Consider the following 11832-nt stretch of genomic DNA (forward strand, 5'->3'; position numbering starts at 1 on the left):
ACATATAGGGGGATGGAAAAGAGCAGAGCGATGCACTTGGTCCACCAATGTACAGATTATGTAAAAATGTCGGTAAACATCAAGAAGTTCAATTAAACAATTTCTTTAATTCTTTTTTTAGTAAAAGCAGGGTTAGTTCCATGAATATGGATCCCATGTCCTAAAGATTAATAAATCCCAGTAAAACAAGCAATTAGTATCAAAAACAATATGGAGATCATTATCCTTGTCTTGAACAAGCTTTCAGACCCTTCACTCTGTCTGTTGATGTTAATATTTTTACTGACTATTTTCTTTGAAAATATAATGTTTTAAATATTATGGGGAAGGCATATTATAATATCACACACATTCTGTGTGTGATATTATCCGTATGTTTCATTTAGTTTGAAATTTTCATGATGCTCCTAAACTAACTTTCCATGGAGTGAGTCTTGGTTTCAGAGTAATGAATAAATACCATGACAATTCAAACATTATTGAATTTCTATTTATTTCAAGTTCTGAATACTAAGAAAAAGAGTACTTTTAAAAAAACTGAGTTTCACATTTAAATTAAGTAAGTTCTGTCAAATATGTTTACTAACAGAAATTATACAACTAGACAATGGTTTGTCCCAAAACTGTTACTGTAACTTTTTCAATATTTAATCTATAATAGGGCATCATCAAATTGACAGTCAACTTTAGGTACATTGTTATGGTTTACAGTTTTTGGATGATTTTCATTAAAATATACATTACCGGTCAAAAGTTTTAGAATACCCCAATTTTTCCAGTTTTTTATTGAAATTCAAGCAGTTCAAGTCCGATGAATAGCTTGAAATGGTACAAAGGTAAGTGGTGAACTGCCAGAGGTTAAAAAAAAGGAAGGTTACCCAAAACTGAAAATTATACAAAAACACTTAAAAATGTAGGTCTTTCCTACAGATACATTGTGAAGAAAGTCAAGGTGTCAGTAAGTACAGTTTCACTCAGAAACTGGAGGAAACTCTGAAAGGAAGAGGTCTGGCAGACCCAAAGCCACAGCAGAGTCAGAAGACAAGTTTCTGAGAGTCAACAGTTTGCGTGATAGGCGGCTCACAGGACAACAGCTTCAAGCACAGCTTCAGAGTGGTCGTAGTAAGCAAGTCTCAGTTTCAACTGTGAAGAGAAGACTTCAGAATAAGAAGAAGAGGCTTGCCTGGGCCATGAAACACCACCAATGGACTACTGAAGACTGGAAGAAGGTGTTATGCACTGATGAATCAAAATTTTAAATATTCTGTTCACCACAGAAATTATATATTAAACTAGATAAATTGTCAACTAAGTTACCCAGTAGGGCCAACTACTACCTACTGTTACCCTAAAACTACAATATGAGACTGTCATTTTCAACTACGTTAAACTTGATTTTTTTTTTTTTACATTTAAAAGAACTTAAATGCTGCTTCATATATCCCTCAATATTGAACATTCACATCGGTTGGTGTTTTGGATCATTCCTGTCCTTAATCACAGCACTGAACATATTACATGTATATTTGCAAAAAAAACCCAAATTCATTAAGTTCTTCTTAAAAACACCATTGCATATGTGGCAGAATAGAAAGAAGAGCACTTAACATTATGTTGCTTGACTTAATAAAAGTCTGCAATGGCAAACATATTTGACAGACTCAGTGGAGAAAAACATCCTTTCTCTAAAATATCAAAAAGCTGTTACCGTTTAAGCTTTGCAGCTAGTGGATATTTTGCACTGAAGGAAAACATTAACTTGAACCGCTGATTATTTTATTGAGAAAGCACATTATTTTTGTACCCTTGTGCTGAAATGAAATGTATCCCAAGTAATAGAATGTCGCCTGTAGACTGGAAACAGCACATACAATCTGTTCCCCATATGAATGACTTCATGGATGAACCATATGCAGTTTGACAGATTCCTTCAGCGAGAATCAAAACGGAAGCTGAAATCAGACTGGACGGACAACAACGAGACAACACATGGTGCCGGCAGCTGGAGAGGTGTGAGGTCTGAGATTCAGAGGGCATACAGCTGACTGACTGACCACTTCAGCAACATTTTAGAGTCCACCTGGGAGAGAGAGAGAGACAGAGGTGAATGCAGTTCTCAGTTTAGGGGGGAAATTGCCACCGTCTGAATAAACAAACAAACAATCAGTTTCCTTCCTCACTCAGCAGGCCAGAAACTTCAAAACTGTGGCCCAATGAAGTGCAAGCTTATATAGACATCTGTAGCTAGGAGGTTGAAGGGTTTTATACAACATTTCTTATTTAAAAAAAATAAGCTTTAATCACTGATTAATGAATGGAAAAATATATACTGAAACACCAAGAAAACAAAAATGAAACAGTTGCTAAATCAGAGTTTAATTGGATGCTAGACGTGGTGTAAAACTCTTCATTCATCTTCTAAACATTCCCAATAAATGAACAAAATAAGACTTTAATGACTTGGACCAATACATGAGATACGAGATTGAGAATGGATTTTAAAGAGACTACAAGCAAAATAAAAAGGGGGCTTTAGAAGATGGTGAGGCAAAGAAACTTCACAGATAACTGGACATTTTTTTGAACAAATAAACAGCCATCTGTAGATGCCTTTACTCAATGAAGATGCTTCATCCAGACCAGTTTTCATTACCTTCTGTCTAGTCAGTGTAAGTCAAAGAGAGGCTGCTTCTGTCTACAGAAGATTCACTAAATGAAATCAGGAGTCAGAGTCACCACAGAGAGAAAAGGGAAGAGTTATATTGGCAGCAGTTATCATCTGTGGACAATGAAAGTGGGGTGAAAGTTCACAACCAGCAGTTTAACAAGCTGTTCTGAACACATGATGGGCTCAAACTCATGGATAAGAATAATGAGACAGATGGTGTGCTAAAAATGATCAAATACTGGGATGAAACTGCAGGGAAATGCAGTCTGAACTCAGCGGACTACTTTTGTAAAAGCTTTAACGCTGAAGAAGAAGCAGAAGAAGCAGAAGGAAAAGTTCTCCTTAAAATATAAAACATCCTACAAGTATTTGATGCAGCACTCATACATGCCCACCCAGTATGTCCACTGAAAGCCCTACAACTGATGGTATAGTCCAGTTTCTCTAGTCCAGTTGTGGTGATGAAGATGAAAAAGGGGCCACTGTGAAGCTACTCATCCAGTTTGACCTTCCAGCTATGTGTATTCATTTTAAAGCTTCCCAGTAACTATATCATTCATCTCCAGCAGCCACAAACGCAAAGAAAACGCTCTTTTTAAAACGTGCATCGGCTTCATGCTGTGACTCTCTGCAGCAGAGCGCTCTGTCCTGCTGCGTCTTTCCCCTCACACCGTATTCAATCACACACACTTCAAAGACCGCGTGGTCATACGATGACACAACATCAAAGGGACCGAGTGTAAGACTGAACCGACTGAGAGGGGGCGTGCCAGGCAGACGCGCGCTCTTGGTGTGAGACCGACGCCCCGCGCGGAGCATCAGCCAACGATAATAACGATTGGCCCGCCGCGGGGAGAAGCACGGGACACGGAGGAGGAGGAGGAGGAGGAGGAGGAGTAGGAGGGTGAGGAGGAGGGAGAGACTTCAAATAAAATCCCAAGTCGTCCGCAGCTCATGAGAACCTGCACTCAGAGCCAACAGGTCGTCTGTCACACCGTTAAAATCTGCGCCTGAACAAACGACTTCAGGGATTTTTACGCACGCTCTGACGCGCTTACCGGATGAATTGCAAACGATTTAAGGACTGAAATAAAGTGGGGACTGCATTTAGGGTGACTTTTAAACCAACAGCCAGCCTCTCAAGGCACCATGGAGATCCATAACCTGCTTTCATTCAGCACACCTTGCGTGATCGATCGTTTCCAAGTTCGTTTTCAAAGAACTTTTCACCTCTCTAACGACTCTTAGGATATGCTGTGTTTTATTCAGAAGCCTCGCACACACTTGAGATACATTTTCCAGTAAGAGTTAGAAATGCAAATCCGTAGTGTGGTGAGAAGCTCGGCCGGTCTGTGCGCAATGCGCTCCTGCGTGCTGCTGCTGTTCATCCATATGAGCGCACCGATGGAGGCGAGGAAAGTGCGCGGCGGTCGGGCACAAACCCGGCGGGTGCAGCAACAGCAGCTGCAGACTCCGGCGTACAGGGAGCGGGTGGAAGGAGCGGCTGAGAGCTTCCCGTTAGACTTTACAGCTGTAGAGGGAAACATGGACAACTTCATGGTACAGATAAAGAACCTGGCGCAGTCACTGTACCCATGCTCTGCGCAGAAGCTGGACCAAGACATGAAGTTGCACTTTTTGAAGAATGTATCTGTGACTTGCAATGATGGGTCACCTGCTGGGTAAGTGACCCGCTTCTCAACACTTGTTATCACTTGTAGTCTATTTGGAGAGATTCGATGCATGAGCCAGGGCGCAGAGTCGCAGTTGCGCCCTGCTTCAGCAAACATCCAATTTGTGTTACTCTGGTGGGTTTAGTGCCCTGTCCTTCTTTCCCCTGTCACTCCGGATGTGACCAAAATGGATCAAAGAGAGAACCAGGGCGCGTTGCCGCTGAGAAAGTTATACGTGTGTGTGTGTGTGTGTGTGTGTGTGTGTGTGTGTGTGTGAGTGAGAGAGAGAGAGAGAGAGAGAGAGAGAGAGAGAGAGAGAGAGAGAGAGAGAGAGAGAGAGAGAGAGAGAGAGAGAGAGAGAGAGAGAGAGAGAGCTCCCGACAGAGTCAAACGCTTTTCATCCATTAAATCAACTGTAGGGATGAGTTCATTTAAATTTTGGATGGACCAATGTTATCAGGTCTAAACTTTCCAGTATAAAACTAAACTGATCAAGATTTTACCATGACAGGAGTGTGTTTTTTTTCATCATATTGATCCATACTGATTTCCCTGGATATCCATTAGATTGATTTGTACAGCACTGATTACTTATATAGACTAAAACACATAGACTAATTCAAATTTGCATACATATGTTTAAATTTGGCAGATTTGTGCCTGAACCATCATTTGTCATGTGTCATTCACAGGAGCTACTGTACAAGTGATGAGTAACCTGAAAATGAATGGTTACAGTTTTAGTAGATATTGCAAAAAAGACTGTCCTGAGTCTTAGCGTGCCAGTCATCCCACACTAGTCAGTGGTACTGGAGTACTTTTTTCTTTTCTGATAGCAGAAAAGGATTAAGTCATGATCTCAGCCAAATAACACAATGATTGATTGCATCTGTGTGAAATAATGTATACTGTATGATTGAGATGAAGTATAAGGAGTGCATGTATCATTAACAGGTAAGGCAGTGAAACTATCAGTATTGTTGAGGGAGAATAAAGAGGCTGCAACCCCAAATTTTGTTTATCCATGGAGGTTAACATTACTTTTTAAAATAAATCCTGATCACACCTCTTAGAAAAGCAAGATATTATTAATACAACATCTCATTAACACCTTTTATTGCTAAAAACATACAGTGATGGCCGAAAGTATTGGCACCCCTGCAATTCCGTCCTATAATACTCAATTTCTTCCAGAAAATGATTGCAATCACAAATTCTTTGGCATTAATATCTTCATTTATTTTTCTTGCAATGAAAAAACACAAAAGAGAATGAAAAAAAGTCAAATCAAATATTATTTTACACAAAACTCAAAAAATGGGCTGGACAAAAGTATTGGCACCCTCAGCCTAATACTTGGTAGCACAACCTTTAGACAAAATAACTGCGAACAACCGCTTCCGGTAACCATCAGTGAGTTTCTTACAACGCTCTGCTGGAATTTTAGACCACTCTTCTTTGGCAAACTGCTCCAGGTCCCTGAGATTTGAAGGGTGCCTTTTCCAAACTGCCATTTTGAGCTCTCTCCACAGGTTTTCTATGGGATTCAGGTCTGGACTCATTGCTGGCCACTTTAGAAGTCTCCAGTGCTTTCTCTCAAACCATTTTCTAGTGCTTTTTGAAGTGTGCTTAGGGTCATTATCCTGCTGGAAGACCCATGACCTCTGAGGGAGACCCAGCTTTCTCACACTGGGCCCTACATTATGCTGCAAAATCTGTTGATAGTCTTCTGACTTCATAATTCCATGCACACGGTCAAGCAGTCCAGTGCCAGAGGCAGCAAAGCAACCCCAAAACATCAGGGAACCTCCACCATGTTTGACTGTAGGGACCGTGTTCTTCTCTTTGAAGGCCTCCTCTAACCCTTTTTCCCTGAAAACTCTGTGTTGATGCCCTTTCCCAAAAAGCTCTACCTTTGTCTCATCTGACCAGAGAACATTCTTCCAAAATGTTTTTGGCTTTCTCAGGTAGGTTTTGGCAAACTCCAGCCTGGCTTTTTTGTGTCTCTGGGTCAGAAATGGGGTTTTCCTGGGTCTTCTACCATAGAGTCCTTTTTCATTCAGACGCCGGCGGATAGTACGGGTTGATACTGTTGTACCCTCGGACTGCAGGGCAGCCTGAACTTGTTTGGATGTTAGTCTAGGATTTTTTCCACCATCTGCACAATCTTTTGCTGAAATCTGTCATCGATTTTCCTTTTCCTTCCAGATCTGGGGAGGTTAGCCACAGTGCCATGCTCTTTAAACTTCTTGATGACACTGCGCACAGTAGACACAGGAACTTCAAGATCTTTGGAGATGGACTTGTAGCCTTGACATTGCTCATGCTTCTTCACAATTTTGTTTTTCAAGTCCTCAGAGAGTTCTTTGGTCTTCTTTCTTTTCTCCATGCTCAGTGTGGTGTGTGTGTGGCACAGGACAGAGGTTGAGTCAACTTCAATCCATTTTAACTAGCTGTTGGTGTGATTTAGTTATTGCCACCACCTGTTGTGTGCCACAGGTGAGTACCAGGTGCCGTTATTTATTAATATTAGAGAAGCAGCACATGATCTTTCAAAGGGTGCCAATACTTTTGTCCACCCCCTTTTTATGTTTGGTGCAGAATTATATTCAATTTGGCTTTTTGACAATTCTTTTTTGTGATTTTTCATTGAAGATAAATTAAATGAACATTTTAATGTCAAAGCATTTGTGATTGCATTCATTTTTTGGGAGAAATTGGGCCTTCTTTGACGGAATTTCTGGGGTGCCAATACTTTCGGCCAGCACTGTATTATGAACAGGGCCAATTACAGTAGGCACTGTGACCGTGTGAATGAGACTTTCCATGTGTCACCCAAGCTGTCAAACCCCCTGCAAGTGTTTCTGGTGCCAACGGCATGTTGAGTTTCCTCTACTCATGTGTTTCTGCCTTTTTAAAATAACCGATTAGCGCTGAAAGCCTCCCAACAGGCCCCTGCAGAGAATTTTAGTGGTGCGATCGGAGCCAGATCTTTCATGTGTGGATCAAAGGTAGCATCCCTACTGTGTGTGTGAAAGCTTGTGTGTGTGTGTGTGTGTGCATGATGGACACAAACACATTCACAGTGTGCTCTGTTTTGGTGGTCTCCTGCAGGTACTACATCAAGGAGTCTAAAGGCAGCAAGAGGTGGCTGTTGTTCTTAGAAGGTGAGGAAGATACTTGGAAATAAACCAGAGGCTGGACAAAAACACAACTGTAAGAAACATGTTAACAAGCTGGTTTGTGTGTGTGTGTGTGTGTGTGTGTGTAAGGTGGATGGTACTGTTTCAACAGGCAGACCTGTGACAGCAGGTACGAGACAATGAGGAGACTGATGAGCTCCACCAAGTGGCCACCAACAAGAACAGGTAACAAAGCATGGGTGTCAATTCACTGCATGCACAATATAACTTATGCACACACAGTATACAATGCACCCAGGTTTCACAATCACTCACTCTCACACACACACACACACACACACACACACACACATACAGAGTTCGTACAGCTTTTTGCAAAACACCCACGCAGCCCTGCAGAGCTTTTGCTTCTCTCGGTAGGGGAAAAAAAAACTTCCACTGAATGAAGGAGATTCATGGAAATGTTTGTGTTTCTACTTTAGCTGAGTTTGCGTTCATCCTTAAAAGTCAAACTCTGCCTCTTTCCTCCAGCCATCAGGGAACCCCTTGTTTGTCCCCCGATCTCTCCACCAACCCCTCTGTGTATACACTGGTGGCCAGCGCGGCAGTAATTGCTGACCAAAGCAGGGAAAACTTAATGACTTATTTGCCACAGGGAAAACACACACACACACACACACACCCATAGGAAACACACGCCTATACATGAAAGTTTGGGATTTTTAACAAGTAGCCTACAGCATTTTGAAACCTGTCTTACATTGTGACTGAAGCTTTTTTTTGCCTGCACCACTTGTTCACAAAGTTAAGTAAATGTTCGATCTTCTCTCTGTTCACAGGAACGGGAATTCTGTCTCCTCAGCCAGAGGAAAACCCTCACTGGTGGAACGCCAACATGGTGTAAGAGTTTATGTCCGACCCCCAAAATTTGAAAAGTGACATGTTAGGAAAAACAACTGATGGGAATTGTATTCGTAGAGTAAAAAATAAAATTGAAATATGGGTAGCTAATTATTTTATGTGTGACTTTTAAACCACTACATCTCAATATGAAACATTTCCATCTTTACACTCATGTTTCCTCTATGATCATATTATGCACTATTTATTTTTTTATATATTTAATTGATTATTTTTCCATTTTGGCATTTTTAATTTCACTCAGGTACTCAGAACTTTTGCCGCCTCATTATCTCTTACATGAAACTTCATCATCAGTGCCTCTCAGTCTGGTCCTGTTCTGGTCCTGCAGCTACTTACAGGATCTTTATCAGACATTACACATTTATGAAAGTGCCGTATTCTATTTGACTCTGATTATGTGATTGTATGTGTGTGTTTTTGCTCTTTATCCTAACAGTATTTCTGTCTTTCTTCCTGCAGGTTCATCCCATACTGCTCCAGTGATGTGTGGAGCGGAGCCACACCGAAAACAGAGCAGAGTAAGACACAGATAGTGTAAATAGTTGACTCACTGACTGAGGATGTTGTTCCGTTTAGTTTTTCTGCTCTTTGGTTGTTATGTTGAAGCTGGAGTGTTTGAAACGACCACTTTGAGTGTTTATTGTTAGAGGATTTACAGCTTTCCTCTTGCACTCAAATCAACTAAAAACTTCTTGAACTTCCTCCATAACTCTGATTATATCTGACTTATTGAAACCTTCTGCTATATTTTGATTATTGTAGACAGTTTTAACACACAAGCTATATAGGTCTCTCTATCAATGAGCTCAAATTGAATAGCACAAACTAACCCACATCATTTCATCCTGTAAACCTCTTTCATTTTTCCATGAAGTCAAGAGCAGATACTCATTTCAAAATGCCAGAGTTTAATATGCTTGTCGTCTTTGCCATTGAAAGAAAAAAAAATCTATTACTGAATAACTCTGGATATATATCGACATTAATACTCCTTTGTGTTGTATCATAACTACCTTTCACATACTCCAAGGTTTCAAAAGTTGTATGATGTTGAGATTAAGTTAGTAGTTGACATGTGGTTTCTATGGTAATGAATAAATGAATAAATAAATCATTTTTCTTCTCAGGTGACTACGCATTCATGGGGTCTCTGATCATTAAGGAGGTGGTGAACGAGCTGCTGACGAAAGGCCTGGACAACGCCAAGGTCCTGCTTCTGGCGGGAAGCAGGTCAGTGTCGCCTTCTGTGTGCATGTGCTATTTACCGAAAGAGAAATCTTCAGTTGCACCCTCTCATTGCTCCTTACCTCCCACCAGTGCTGGCGGTACAGGCGTCCTATTGAACGTGGATCACGTCGCGGAGCAGATGGAGTCACAGGGCCACAGAGGAGTACAGGTCAGGGGTTTGGCCGACTCCGGGTGGTTCCTGGACAACAAGCAGTACAAATTCACCGACTGCCTCGACACCATCAGCTGTGCCCCAACTGAGGCAATAAAGAGAGGCATCAGGTAAGGTGATGGATGAAAAAGTGGTGTTACAGGATGGATAACCAGCACAGGTTTTGTAAAACGGTGATGCTCTGCTGTTGTGCAGGTACTGGGGCGGACTTGTGCCAGAAAGCTGCAGACAGGCTCATGTGGGAGAAGAGTGGAACTGTTTCTTTGGATATAAAGTCTACCCCACGTTAAAAAGTGAGTGGTAACAAACACCTTGTACAGCTAGATTATAGATTAGATTATACCAATATAAAAACACAGAAGCCGGTGTGACATTAAAACAATCTGACCTGACCTGTGGGGCGTCCCCCTCTCCTGCCCAGGCCCGGTGTTCGTGGTGCAGTGGCTGTTCGATGAGGCCCAGCTGACAGTGGACAACATCCACCTGACCGGACAGCCGGTGCATGAGGGCCAGTGGAGGTACATCCAGAGCCTGGGACAGGAGCTGAGGAGCACGCTTCGTGATGTACCGTGAGTCTGACACACACATATACACACACACACACACACACACAACGGGAAGACTGTTTTACTCACTGTTTGATTCTGTGTTGTAACGACAGGGCGATGTTTGCTCCGGCCTGTTTGTCTCATGAGCTCATTACCAGAAGGTGAGTGAATACAACATCGTCAACTATTAAACCAAGATCATTAAGATGCTCTCCATTAAACATGATTTAATACAGTTTTAATTCTACAGACTCTGCTACACATTTCAGATCACTTTTTCAGATCACTTTTTAATTTGGCAACAGTCAAAACAGGTTTTACTCACTGTAATGACTCCTCCTGCTCATGCTGACCATTAGAAGATCTCCAAATGTGCTTACAATGTAAATGAAGGGGGGCAAAATCCATAATCTGCATTTTGAGTTCAAATAGGTTTAATATGATGTTTTTGATGTTAAAGTTAATCAGATAAAGTGGATATCTTCCTCCGGTTAAAAATTTACATTTTTCTCTCTGTCTTGATTTGTTTTTCTGCTCAGCTGCAGTGAAAGGATCTAAACCAAAACAGGGAATTTGGCACCAAAAAGAGTATGAAAGATATTGAGCTTTTTATTACCTTCAAATAAAGCTTTAAATACATTTTTGCACAAAAGGAAACGTGAAAAATGTGTTAATGTTCATTTCACGCATGACTGTTGTCATAAAACAGGCTTGAAAACTGTAAAGCTATTCTTTAACCGCAGCCTTCTTGCTTTGGTCAAAATGGTTGGTCTCTTTATTTTCATTCAAGACTCAGAGACAAATGCTTGAAATGAGTCATATAAAATAATCATGTTTATACGGAAAGCTGGAAGAGGCTTGCACAGCTTGCATGGAATATCCTCATTTCCCCGAAATCTGTATAGGGAGGCTGGCAAGTGTAAAGTTACCACAGAGCCACAACGGCCACATTTATGGGACAAACATGAGGTTAAAATTAATCAGAATTACCCTTTAAATCATCTACCACCTTTCCCTGTTCTGTCTTCTCTACCTTTGTCCCTTGTCTCTACCCTCTCCTGTCATCTAACTGCAGCTACTGGATGGACATTCAGGTTAAAGGCACATCCCTCCCCAGAGCCCTTCACTGCTGGGACCGCAGCCTCCAAGACATCAACAACAATACCACCATCAACGGTAGCCACGGCAACCACAACCACCAAAAGCACAAGACGCCGCCGATGAGAGGCTGCCCTCTGCATCTGATCGACAGCTGCCCGTGGCCGCACTGTAACCCCTCCTGCCCCACCATCCGCGACCAGCTGACGGGTCAGGAGATGAGCGTGATCCAGTTCCTGAAGCACATGGGCTTCGACGTGCAGAAGATGGCCCAGCAACAGGGGATGGACCCCAGGAAGCTACTGGGCATGCTCAGTAACGGAAACTGAGTTAACACATTGAAGAGATTCTACACTGCTGGCGTAGCGTGTCAGTACCA

The 11832-nt window shown here is 41.8% G+C and overlaps 1 protein-coding gene across 1 annotated transcript; it reads left to right on the top strand.

Moving 5' to 3' along the window:
* The first annotated feature begins 4009 nt into the window (after nt 1–4009).
* Nucleotides 4010–11782, top strand: notum1b (notum, palmitoleoyl-protein carboxylesterase b). The gene is made up of 11 exons (XM_053335965.1): nt 4010–4350; nt 7456–7508; nt 7614–7709; nt 8324–8384; nt 8868–8926; nt 9536–9638; nt 9726–9917; nt 10003–10100; nt 10229–10376; nt 10469–10516; nt 11431–11782. The coding sequence occupies exons 1-11, from the start codon at nt 4028–4030 to the stop codon at nt 11780–11782; spliced, it is 1533 nt and encodes a 510-aa protein (XP_053191940.1). The 5' UTR covers nt 4010–4027.
* Nucleotides 11783–11832: the final 50 nt, after the last annotated feature.

Source organism: Scomber japonicus, chromosome 2, assembly GCF_027409825.1.
Source record: "Scomber japonicus isolate fScoJap1 chromosome 2, fScoJap1.pri, whole genome shotgun sequence".
In the NCBI taxonomy this organism is placed as follows: domain Eukaryota; kingdom Metazoa; phylum Chordata; class Actinopteri; order Scombriformes; family Scombridae; genus Scomber; species Scomber japonicus.